The 13146-nt window shown below is 40.5% G+C and overlaps 1 protein-coding gene across 1 annotated transcript in view; it reads left to right on the forward strand.

The window, feature by feature from the left end:
* Nucleotides 1-498: 498 nt before the first annotated feature.
* ENOX1 (ecto-NOX disulfide-thiol exchanger 1) overlaps nt 499-13146 on the forward strand; it is a gene marked incomplete at its 3' end in the record, with an annotated part of 119387 nt that continues 106739 nt past the window's right edge. Inside the window, exon 1 of the mRNA XM_010290712.1 lies at nt 499-628. Within this exon, the coding sequence (XP_010289014.1) occupies nt 538-628 (91 nt within the window). The remainder of the gene's footprint in view (nt 629-13146) is intronic.

The raw sequence follows: 13146 nt of genomic DNA on the forward strand, positions 1-13146 counted from the left end.
TCATAGCTTTCTGAGAAGTTGCCAGAGATTATAGAAAATTAAATTATATCAGAGGATTGCAGGACGATTCATTCAGGTTGGCAGGAGCCTCAGGAGGTCTCCAGTCCAACCTCCCGCTGAAAGCAAGGCCAGCCATAGGGTCAGACCAGTTGCTGAGGGCTTTATCAAGTTGAGTCTTGAAAGCTGCCAAGGATGGCAACTGCACAGCCTGTTCCGCTGCTTGACTGTCCTCATGGCGAAAAAGTTTTCTGTATAACCAGCCTGAACCACTCTTGTTTCATTTTATGTCTGTTGAATGTTTCCAATGTCTTTATGTTTTGCTATACAATACCAAGCACTATTATCAATGGTCTAAAAGGTGAATCACAATTCTGAAACAAAACAAACCCAAAATATGCAGTGGTTGTGATATCTCATTTTCACTGAAGATTTTGGTTAAAAATCCTGGCACGCTGACTTTTCTCCTTACAATGTGTTTCTTTTCTTGCAGCAGCTGATGGCTTGGGAAGTATAGCTATAGATACCACACAACTTAACATGTCAGTCACTGATCCAACGGCTTGGGCTACAGCTATGAATAACCTGGGGATGGTTCCAGTAGGACTAGCTGGACAACAGCTTGTGACAGGTAAGGTTTAAAAATTTAAGAGATCTCTCATACCGTCCATGAATTCTTCGGGTCTTTAAAAATACATGGAATGATTTCTGAGGATATTATATTTTTATATTCTGAAAACATCACCTATGATTAATATCGCGTACTGTGCATTAGCCTCTTCTTGCAGTAGGTATATAATCCATATTATGTTTTAACCTTGTGGAAAAGCCAAAACTCTTTGGGGAAATTAAACAACTAAACTGTCGATCCTTATGCTGGCTCAAGACCAGGAGGCAGGTCATGTATAAGAAACGTTTGTTTCTGTCTCTCTGTTGAAGCAGGATGTCTTGAGGCTCTGCCAAGGAATAACCTAGGCTGGGAACTCTTGACCAGAGAAAGATTTTGAAGTTGTGTTAATTGGGCAGAAAATCATGAAGCCCGTTCAATTCTTACGCTCAGTTTATATTAGTGAAGTAAAGCTTTCCTATCAGGTTTGTACTTACTTACTTTCTGCCTGACTCCACAAATTGAATTTCAAGAGGTTATTCTTGTTTGATTTTGTTATTTCACTCATAGTTTGGGAGAGTGTTGCAGGGGATCGCTCATTCTAACAATAATAAAAATAATATTTTGAAACCAGCAATGTTCCACAGACAAGCCTGGACATATCAGACTTCATTGTCAACAGTAGAGGACTTAATAAAACTTCATTGCTCCTGTGAGGTAAAGAAAAATTATTTTTATGTGGATGAATGCCCTATAGACACAAGCCACATGCCAGGCATATGACAGATCCCCTCTGGAAGCTGCATTGCCACTTCGGCTTAAGAAGAGCAGTGCAACATCTGGATCAGAGCAGCGTCCTGTCATGTCTGCTCCTGTCCATGTAGGCATGGCTGTGGTGAGCCAGGTCATGATGTAAATCACTCTGCCTGCCTCACCGGGGATGCATGATTCTTAATTTTGGCCAAATATGTCCCCTTCTGAGACTGGGAACTGAGTGGAGCTGTGCCAGTTCACAGCTGATTGTCTGGCTCGGAATTACCTGGTTTACAGGCGGGTAAACTAAGCTGCAGGAAAGCTGGTTTATAATGAATCAGTCTCAAGCAGAGAGTTGAGCTGGTGGAGGCCATGAACTGATTCTCGGTCTTTGGCTTTAACCCCACGCTCCCAATTAAAAGAAACAAGCAAAGCCATCCACTCCTGGAGAGTCAGTTCTCCTCGATGTTTTTGTCAATGAACTGGACACAGGAGTTGAGTCCACATGAAGTTTGCTGATAATGCTAAATTAGAAGGAGCTGTTGATTCCCCCGAGGGTAGGGAGGCCTAACACAGAGATCTGGATAGATTGGAGCTCTGGGCAATGACCATCCGTATGACATTTAACCGGGACAAATGCAGGATTCTGCACCTGGGACGATGTGATCCTGGATGTATGTGTGGATTGGAGGACAAGGGGCTGGAGTGCAGCCCTGCAGAAAGGGATCTGGGGTTTTGGGTTGATGGGAAGCTCTATGTGTCTCAACAATGTGCCCTGGCAGCCAAAAGGGCCAACCTGGGGTACATTAAGTGCAGTGCAGCTAACTGGTCAAAAGAAGTGATTGTCCTGCTTTACTCAGCACTGGTGCAGCCCCACCTTGATTGCTGTGTGCAGTTTGGGGCTCCACAAGGTGAGAAGGATATAAAAATATTAGAGTGTGTCCAAAGGGAGGCAACACAGATGGTGAAAGGACTAGAGGGAAAGGCTGTAGAGGAGCAGCTGAGGATACTAGGTTTGTTCAGCTTAGAGAAAAGGCTGAAGGGAGACCTCGTTGCTGTCTACAACTTCCTCATGAGGGGGATCCGAGAGGGCGGTGCTGATCTCTTCTCTCTGGTGTCCGCTTTTAGGATGCAAGGATATGCTTTAATGCTGCATCAGGGGATGTTCAGATTGGTTATTAGGAAGAAGTTCTTCATCGTGAGGGTGATCAAGCACTGGAACAAGCTCCTCAGGGAAGTGGTCATGGCCCAAAGCCTGTTGGTGTTCAAGAAGTGTTTGGACAATGCTTTTCGGTATATGGTTTAACTTGTCCTGTGTGGAGTCAGGAGTTGGACTCAATGATTGTTGTGGGTCCCTTCTAACTCAGGACATTTTATGATTCTACGTGCTGGTGGGAAAACAGCTTTTTCCATTTTCTGTTGAGGCTTTGCCTGCAGGTGCTGCGCTCAACTTGAATGCAATTACCTCCAAACGTGAAAATACCCATATGTCAAAATCAGCTTCTGCTGCTTGCATTTATAAGCATCTCGGTTGCATATCCTGTGGAGGTTTGCCCACCTTTTTGTCTTCCCCTCTTCCTCTGTCTCTCCACTTTCGGTGTAAATTTTGTCCTCAGGTGTGCTATGCAGTCCCTACATGGCAGCCTCACCTCATGTGCAATGCTTTTCCCCACAAGGGAGGATCTCCAGGACTTTATTTCATTGCCAGCTCCCTACAGTAATTTCCAAAATTATGTGTATCACGTATTGTAGGAGTGTTGTACAGGTCAGTTGGTATTTGTTCAGCATTTTCAATGTGTGAAAGGTGCCATAAGTAATAAATATTAATTACTGAAGCGCTGTCTGATTTCTCTACGGGTGCAGAATAACTTCTTTGCTTTCCTTTTGCTTTCCTTTGTTTAATACTCTCTTGTATTTTAAAGGTAAATAGGTGCTTTGACACTTCATTATATTTTCCTTATGATTCATAAGTTTTTGACACATTTTCTTCATGGCAAATCCATAATGGCAAAACTAAAATTTACCATGAAATGACTTATAGACTTATTTGCTATATTTACTGTGTCTGTATTCAGTAAGAGTTTGCATCATCATGTTCTACCAAATATCTAACTAGTCCTTAGCCCTTTCTGACTTTTTAATTCTTTTTGCTATTAATCCTGGTAACGAACTCATCTTTGTCAGCAGTCACATACTGCTTTTGCTGCTGTCATCTGTGACATTTCTTGGAGATGAAAATGACACACCCATGTCCCAGTGTTAACTTTTTGTCTGTCTTTAAAAATTTATTTTGTTGTTGGTTTGTTTTTTTTTTTCCCCTGCCTTGATGACTGCTAGGAAAGCAGTAAGTAGTTTAGATTAATCTTGGAGAGAGTGTGATCTTTCCTGGATATCTTTACATAACCTGCCATAGTTTGAAATTTGGTGTATGGTACTCATCTATATCCTGACATATCTCTTGGTTCTCTGATCTTTTAGTTTCCAAAGGACTTATCCATTCACAGCCTTTCCTTCTCCAAACCAACCGGTTCCTAATTCCGAAATTGCACGGTGCTTTTGTTCCCTTAGGTATGGAGCCCGTATCATCTACTAAGTCTTTTTAAAGGTTTTTGATGTTTTTTTTCCAACTGTTGTTAACTTGGCTGTTGTGTAACATGCTGGGATGCCTGCCTTGTAACAGTTATTCTCCCCACTTTGCAATCTGCGAAGCTCTTGCCTAGCCAGAGAGTTTGTTGAAATGACAGCTAAAGCTTCTGCAACATCTGTCCAATACTATTCTCACAGCCTGGGATGTAGGCTGTCTGGTCTTGGTAACTAATCAATTTTAAGCACTGCTAACCTTTTAATACCAGTTTAGATGATATCTGCACTCTATTTAATTCCTTATCTCCCAGTGCTGTAAAATTGGATTTTTGATCTGGGCAAATGTCAGAGCCTTTCATTTGTAAAGATGGATTCTTGTAAATAGTTGTATAGTATCTCTTCTGTTTCTACATATGTTTTGCTTACACTTATTGTTATTCAGAAAGCTTACCCTTTTCCATAATGTTTGGCTACTGCATTACATATACACTAACATACGCATTTATACATTATATATACATAATTCATACCATAAACTGTAGTTTAATAATGCATTCATTAAAGTGTTAAAAATTGATGGAGAATAGTTATGGCTGAAAAATATTTTCATTCTAAACCTCCCCTTTCAGCAGGTTATAATTTTTTCAAAAAAATTGCCTTTTGGGCTGAAATTGCTCACAGTTGGTCTCAGCCCAGAGGAAAAAATAATTCTGGAAAGGTTGGAGAAAATCTGCTAAACTGCTTTTGAATTATCCAAGCCTTAAAATTGCTGTTTTCTACACTTTGAGACTTTGAGAAAAATGGTCAGGTGAGAGGGGAAGGACAGTTTGTACTCCACCTTTTTGAGATCTGAATCCTCTTTGTGCACTCAGCAGCTCTGATTCAAGCACATCTTTCAAGTACATTCAAGTCTGCTGTTCTGTTACCTTTTAGGACCATCAGAAAAACTCAGTGACCTTAGACCAGCTGAGAACGTTTTGTTTTCCTTTTGCACTGGTACTTTTTAAAGGCAATTTTGGCATTGTTGAGTTCAGTGTTCTTATGCTTTCATTTGTTTGAGCAAATGGCATCAGATCACCTGTTTTCTAAAGGAAGACATCCTGCCAGGAGAATTATTTACTTCTCTGGTTCGGTTTGATTCTTCTTTCACTAATGAACCATTGCCCTGAAAAACATGAAGCAATTTTGAGATGCTTTCCTCCAGAATGACTTAGATGACCTAAACATATGTTAGTCAAAAATGGTGTATGTCAAAAAGTTCCCTAATACAAATGAACATGAAGAGTGATACGTAAGTGGTGATTCTTTCAGACTTAGTCAAGCTCGTGCCCTGTGCCATATATTTGTGCTCTTACAGAGAAAAATAACAAAACACAGGGGCAGACATCCAAAATTAAAGTTATAGATCTGCCTAGAAGTCAAAGATATGCCTGAAAACTGATGTCTTCTACTTATTTATGGGATAATTATCAAAGCACACTTTTCCATGTAAGTCTGGCCAACATGCTTCAGCCTCAAGATATTAAAATTTGCAATGGCCTCCAGTCCTGTTTTTGCTAAAGTCAGATTTTGACCACTTGTACAAAATCCTAGTGAAATCAGAGACTAGGAAGCTTTGAAGCCTAACATCTTGTCTACCAAAAGGTATAGAAAAAATATACACCATTTTTGTGGCCTCGGGCATGTATTTTTTAGACACTGGAGGTTGTGAAATATTAGACACTTACATCAACCTTTCTGTTTTTCCATTTGTCTTTGCTTTCCCCACACACATGTCTTTTGACCTGATTTCAGTGGAACATAGGATCTGTCAGTTCCAATCAGGTCGTCTCGCTCAGGATTGTGCTTTTGACAGTGTTGAGTATCAGATACTTCACAGGGAGAGATGTATGTGGCAAATCAGTGCTGAAGTGATTCTCCCTCTGATGGGCTCTCCTCTTGATTATTAATGTATAGAACGGGGTTCCCCAAACTAGAGGTTATATTTCCAAATCAAGCCATAACACCGCAAAACTTCACTTTCGGAAGCAGCACCTGTGACAATGAGGGGTTGCGATCCTGAAACTGCAACCCCAGAATTACTTTTTGATAATAGAAAAATTTGGGAAATTTCGATCTAGAGACTCCTAAATCCTAAGACACGAGGTTAAATATCACTCCCAGAATTTTATTAGCTCAAGACTTCCAAGTCTTTGGAGACATAATATTCAGACTCTTTCTTTCTTCAGAATGATGATCGTAACTAAAGGCAATCACTATATTCAGATTCCAGTTAGTCTCAAGCATCTTTCCATGTGATGGGCATATCAGGGGGAGATCTAGCATGATGGCTTTTCATTCTGCTACTACTCACTCAAGTACCTCAAGAGGTCATTGATTCCTATGCAAAGGAGAAGATCTAGGGATTATTTGAGAAAAATCAAAGGTGGGCTGAGACTTAAGATTTCCCTCACCAGTCTGCCTTGGTTATGGAAAAGTCCTTTAAGCTTCAGTGTCTTTCTACTGTGAAATAGAGGAGGTATGATTTATGAATTATTGTCAACTGCAGATCATCATATGCTGATTAAATTGTAGACATATCCCTCATTGTTCTGTTTGTGTACTATTTTTGTAACGATAATGAAGAAAAATCAAATAAAGTAGGAAATCAAGGTATATTTGATTATATTCAGCAGTTCCCCAAAGAAAGACTGTACATTAAGCAGTGCTGAAGGCTCTAAGAAGTCAGCTGGCCAGAAGATTCCGCCAACTCTTGTGTATATACTTGTTCTTCTGTGGCCTCTCCATTACTGAAGGCATGGAGCCACTGATAATCATCTGGCAGTCTCATTTTGTTTTACCTGTGCTATCCCATTACCTATTAAAGCTCTCTTTTTCTACGCTTCATTGCTTAGCCGCTGAACCAATGTGCCAATGAGCACATAACTTGAATCATCCAAGACATGCCTAACAAAACACAGCTTCCTTTTATGTAATTAATACTTAGCTCCTATTAATTGATTACAGGTCCTATCCACAAAAGTTTTAAGGTGAGCCACTTGTATTATGACCTGAAGATAGTAACTTTTTTTGGAAAAAATGCTTGAGCATCTGTAATTTGTGACTACAGTTCAGCATGCTCCAGATGCAAGCTTTGAAGTGCACAGGCAGCTGGCGAAGGCGCTCCATGCACTCTTGTTCCCCTGCCCCTGTAAGCTGCAGACCAAAAGTAGCTGCTGGAAGAGTTCAGCAGCCTGGTGGCACGGTAGTGTGCAGCATGCAGCATATTTACCCTTGTTCTGAACGCTGCTCTGGCTTGACATCTGGCAGTAAAAGAAGATGTAAAAAGACTTAATAAAATCTGCAGAGTTTTCCATAGATTTTGCAAAACCCTTGAGGTGACAAGGTATCTTCGGAAGGCATCTCTTCAGCTGTTATGGCTTCCCAACGTGTTTTATGCATTGTGTTTCATTAACAAGCCTGCCTATGGAGCAAGAGAAATCTAGTAAGGCATACTCTGAAGAAAATCTTACAATTTTCCTAATTTTATTCTAGTTCCTTCCTGCTTTTATTTTTATAGTCTTCACTACAGAAGCATTGCATTTTTGTCAAGGGGAAAAGATTTACCATTTAAGTTATCTGAATGGCACATCAGAATAATTAGAGAGGTGTGAAACATACTCTAAAGGATTAGAGTCAAGCTTGTACCCAGATAAAACTATGTATTTTTATTATCGAGACACAGGAGAGCAGCAAGAGTGAAAGAGAATAGGTACTGTGGGAATCCCAATATGCAGAGCCACTGGGAACATCTCTAAAGAAGTATTATATATTAGTGTAACAAGTAGTTTTTTTCATTGACCTGAAAAGTGCCCGCAGAGTTAATCACACTTTCTATCATGTGATTGTTACTCAAGGAGAATTCACACCAGGGGACATTAAAGTGCTAGGAACAAACACAGTCAGGTTACAACAGAAAAAGGAGAGAGAGATTTGACGGCCAGAGGAAATACAGCAGAAATTCTAAGTGTCTTTGACACTCTATTCAGGGTTAAGTGTGCCTCTTAGGTCATTCAAGTGCCTCCTCCATATTAGACCTTAATTGAGGCCAGAGATGAAGATAATGATTAAAATCTGTTCAACACTTGAAGATAAATAGTGCTTTTTAACGTGGTATGAGGAGATGAATGTCCCAAATAAACAAGACTCAGAGGTGAGCAGGGGCACATAAAGGGAATTGCTAAGTGCAAAACTTGTGCTGTATGTGGAGTGGAAGGTTTTTCAGGAATATGGCATCTCTCTCTGTTGTTATACTTTTGTCCAGGCCAGTTAACCGTTTAGGAAAATAGACTGATTACTATTTGGCATAACTCTTCTTAACTGTCTCAAAATACCAGAATAAATTCATGATGCAAGCCATATTGTTTGCATGTTTTGGCATTTTTTTTTTTAATTCCTGTTTGTTGGTAATTATAGCACCAGAAATCTGTTTGACATGTTTTTATTTGAAGTTACAGTAAAGTAACATAAGGAAATATTTTTTTTTTGCAAAAGTTTTCCCCATCTTTTATCTCACTTTGGAAAGCCTCCATTCCCACTATTTTCCATGTGTTTGTTTATTCTAGACAAGAAAGGCCGTAAGTAATTATGAGCATCCCACCGCATAAAGTAAGAGAAGAGGCTGTTGGGAACCATTTGCTACTGGCTTTTCACTTCTGCTGGAGCACAGCTTTTCTTCAGCACTTTGCTTTCACACACCACTCCCCATGCAAGGATCCCAGGTTCCTGGGCTGACATGGGGAATCCAGTGTAACCCCTGTGTGATATACAGTTTTCTGATGGGAAATTTGAGTTACTGTGGACAGAAATCAGCAGAAATAGCAAACTGACCACTTTAAATAATCAAAGTCAAGGTATGAATACCAGATCATGTATTTTCATGGGAAAAAAAGGCTTGTTTTATGGCAGACTGTTTGAAGGCGACCTGCTGAGCACAGTCATGGTCTGCAGGTGGCAAGGTGAAGACGATGCTACCCGAAGCCCTTAAGTCAAAGCTGTTTGCGGGTTGTGTAGATGGTCTGCAGATGGTCACAGCAGTCCCGAGAGGACTGTTAACTTGGTCCTTGTAGAGTGCTCTCAGGATGGCACAGACAGCAACACCTGGGGAAGTCGCAGAGCAAGACTTCCTTGGGAGGGGAAGACCTGAATATGAATGAATCCCCAGGCAGCCATCCCAAATTGAGGGCTATAAAATCTTTTGTTCTTCCCTAGACAGACTCTCTCTTTGCCTGCATGGGCTAGGTTGACGCATAGAGCTTGGCTTCTGGAGAGCAAGCAAGAAAACTTGCTTTCTACATTTCACCTTGGGATGAAGGGCATAAGCATGGGTTTTTTTCCTTTCTGCCACCTGTCCTTCAAATGTCCTTTGCTTATTACATGAGAATTAGGTCTCTCAAAGTGCATAAAGATGCACATCCCGTTCGCCGCAGGAGTCTGTGAAATATCAGCAGAGGCAATCAGTGTGGAAAAATGTCTTTTGATGGTCAGCATTGAAGAAGAAAGTTGGGCTTCAGCGAGCCTAATCCCCGGGCGTGTGAGGGAGCTCGTAACATAGTACTTTACTGATGTCGACTTTGGTCAGATAAACAGTGGATTTACCACACCTTCACATGCTCAGGTGGGGACAAATGATGTGCGTGACATCACCAGCTCTGAGTAATGTCTCTGTAATGGGAAGCAGCTGGTCGCTGGAGTAGTTCTGTTAGTGGACGTGGAGGTGAAAGATAATTAAACTTAATACCTACAATATGCTCTAATACTCTGCGGCATGTGTTTATGTTGTGTTCTTCCCAAATATTAAAGATATTCCGTTACTGTGGCCTCATAAATTTAATAGGTTTGTTTGTATAACAAGGACAAATTTATCTGCATTTCCTGTATGTGCACATTTCTTATTCAGATTTTTTTTTCCTAAAAAATGGTTCTCTTGACCCCAGCTGATTTTCCTTTATAAATAATCTTCTCCTCCTGACCACAATGCCTACATTATTTAGTAATTATTTGTTATTTCTATTCAGGAAAGGCTTAGAGATAGAGAGCTCCAGTAAGTTAAACACTGCCTGAACACTTAAGAGTCAATCCCGGCCCAAATTGCACATGGTCTGTTTTCTTTCACTTAGATAAACGAGGTAGGTAAGGGACTGCATGGAAACAATGGGATAATACTGATTGGCATAAAAAACAGCAGCGAATATGGAGCTGCCTGCCTATTGTGTAGATTTTTTTATAGGTATCTTGACACAGCAGTAATATGGTGGTAAGTGAAAAAGCGGTTTAACTCTCTTTATCTGATATTCTGAGTCAGGCACTGAGAAACAGGCAAACTCTATTGTGCACATTAGAAACAGGCAGAGAATTCCTGCCTGCTCTTGCTCTCTGACTGTGCTACTGTGATTTTTAGAGAAGGGTTGGGAAAAGGGACGTGAAAGAGCTTTGCTAGCATTTAGAGGAGACAGCACCGTGGGAGAAGGTGCAGATGTGCTTATTGACACTTCTTTGTAAAGATCTGGCAGCACGAGCTGTGTTTGAGAAGACACGTGTCCAGCCTGAAGTGGGTAGAGATGGCAAGTTATATGCTTCTCCAACTCTTTTTCTTCTTTCTGATATAATTGTGTTTCAAATTATTCATTTCACTAGAAATAAATGTCGAATATTATAACCAACTGCAGTGTTGAAGTTTTACCTTATTATTTTGAGCTGCATCTGTCAAATCTGTTTAACCCTTCTATTGGAAACCTCCTGTTTGGGACTTGATCTGTATTTGGACTTGCATGACTGAGCACTTTGCAGGAATAATCACTGAAACCTTCTTTTCTGGGGCCTTTTGATATCAATTTTGGCACCTCAAGCATGCTTTGTAGAAGTATTTTTGAGACATCGCAGAATGCCCTACAACTTTACCTGCTGGAATAGCCGATACCATATATAAATTAAATATTCTTTAAAAATAACAATAAACTCACCAAAATTGAGAGGACAGGAAAGAGAGAGGTGACAGGGTGTTATTTTCTTTTATTCCCTGATATTTAGTGTGTTTATACCCAAACACAATGCTGCTGTTCTTTAACGTAATAAACGTCATAGTACCCTTTCTTTCTTCACTGTGCTTTTAATGCTTTTTGTAACCCCCTAGGGACTGAGAGAAGAGTCATGAGTTGTGAGAGGAGAGAGCTCGGATGCTGCACCTGGATTTTAGGACTGTGTGCAAATAGCAGGGAATGGGAATCTGCAGCTGAGCCACTCCAAGAGTAGCTGATTTAATAAATTGCCTATTGTAAATATTGCAGGGACCCTTTATGTTATTAGCCAGAATTCAGTACATGAAAATATCTCAAGTACCAGTACAAGTTCATTCTTGCTATTCATCATCCTCTGTAAAGTAAAATATCTTTTCCAGTTCCTCCTACATATGTTGCCTTTTAACTTTGTGTCCTTTTGTTCTGGTCTGTCTAATTACCTCAAGTAGATAATCAAGCTTGATTTTATAATAAACCATGGCTGGTTCAGGCTTGTCATGACTGATTTATCGACTCCCAAGACTAAGGACTTTCAGCCTCAAGACTAAGATCATTTCTGGCTGCAATTCAAGGTGTTAATTCTGAGCTTTAAAATCTAAAAGTGTTTTGGAACGTGTCCTGTGTTTTCCCTTCAAAAAGAGCAAACATCCCGCATTTCTGTTGGTTTTTGTTGTTGTTGTCCGAGTGGAATTTAAGCTGGAAGTAAGAGAAAAAAAACGCAAACCATCCAATTCGGCAGAAACACTCTTGCATGCAATCATCATGACAACGATTGTCCTTTTGAAGGCAAGGGGGCTATTATGTATGAATGGAAGTTTCTGGCAGTGGGCCTTGAGAGGGAACGTATAGCTCCTTGAAGGGCCCCAGCATATATTTCCCTATAACAAACTGCTTCAGCGCTGCCTGATGGGGTGGCATGTGTCTCTATACGCGTGCACGCCTTAGAAATGTAAAGGTGCAGCGCTAAGAAAACAAAATGATGATAGATAATGACTCATATACACCATTTGGTGTCCCTTAAGGACTGCCTCTCTTCCAGTGTTTTACCTCAGCAGTTAAGCTCATAGGGGACATGAGAGCTAACCATCCTTCCAACTATTTATCCAGGGATTTGAGGACCCGAGTTCTCAGCGGAGGGATTTTTTTACCGCAGCTCTTTTAACAGACAGTTGTGTTCCTACCTCCCAGTTTCCTCTGTTCCCTGATCTCTAGTTTTCCATCAACAGAGTATTGGCATAGATTTGAATGCAATCTCTACAATGCAACAGACACCTACTAATGGGCGTTGAAGTCTCTTAGCTACCTCAAGTCGTAACAGAGGGATCCCATTATTCTAAGGATCATGTAACGGAAACATTATCACACGTCTGCATATTCTAGCCACTCTTACTGTATACTGTAATTCTCCCTTCTTATTGCTAACAGGCATCAGGTTGTGGATCTAGTGATATTTTCTTAGTGTTTTCTTGCTAGAATTCAAAGACAGTTTAGGTTTTCACTCATTTCCTAGGTTGTTCGCCTTATCCTAGCTCAATTACTTCACATTTTCCGATGCAGAATGGCATCTGGCCTCTGTGGGCCACGTTGCATGAGAGCCACCTCTCACTAGACTTGATTACATGACCTGTTATTTGTTGTGCTTCCAAAATTTGTTTCATCTGTTGCCTTGAGATACTGTATTTAATACTTCATCCACATATGTATATAGTAAGGATGAACTAAAAAAGTCCCCCAGAGGACTTTTTTTATTGCTCAACATGTTTTTATGATCAAAAGATGACAACCTGTCATAGTTTTCTTTTACGGTTCTGTTATAGATTGAAAATATCAGGAAAGTCCATGTTACTTAGCGGCTGCATATAAATAGAGTTTACAGGTTTGCAAGTACCGGCCGCTCTGCAAACTCATTTGGGGATTTAAAGGGTAACAAACCTGTTTTCACTCTGGCATCAGTAAAATCCAGTAGTAAAAATGTTGCTGGCCAAATATTGTGTTTGGAGCCTTGATTGTCTCCCCTGGAGTTCCGGAGATGAACATAAGAAGAGAGGGTGATCTCAGGGTTAGACGGAGAGAGCCCCTCCATCAATAGCACAGACCAGAATAGGACCCAGTTTCCCTCTTCCACTTGTAACAAGTCTGCAGAGCCAGCAG

Source organism: Phaethon lepturus, unplaced genomic scaffold (assembly GCF_000687285.1).
Source record: "Phaethon lepturus isolate BGI_N335 unplaced genomic scaffold, ASM68728v1 scaffold1427, whole genome shotgun sequence".
Lineage (NCBI taxonomy): Eukaryota > Metazoa > Chordata > Aves > Phaethontiformes > Phaethontidae > Phaethon > Phaethon lepturus.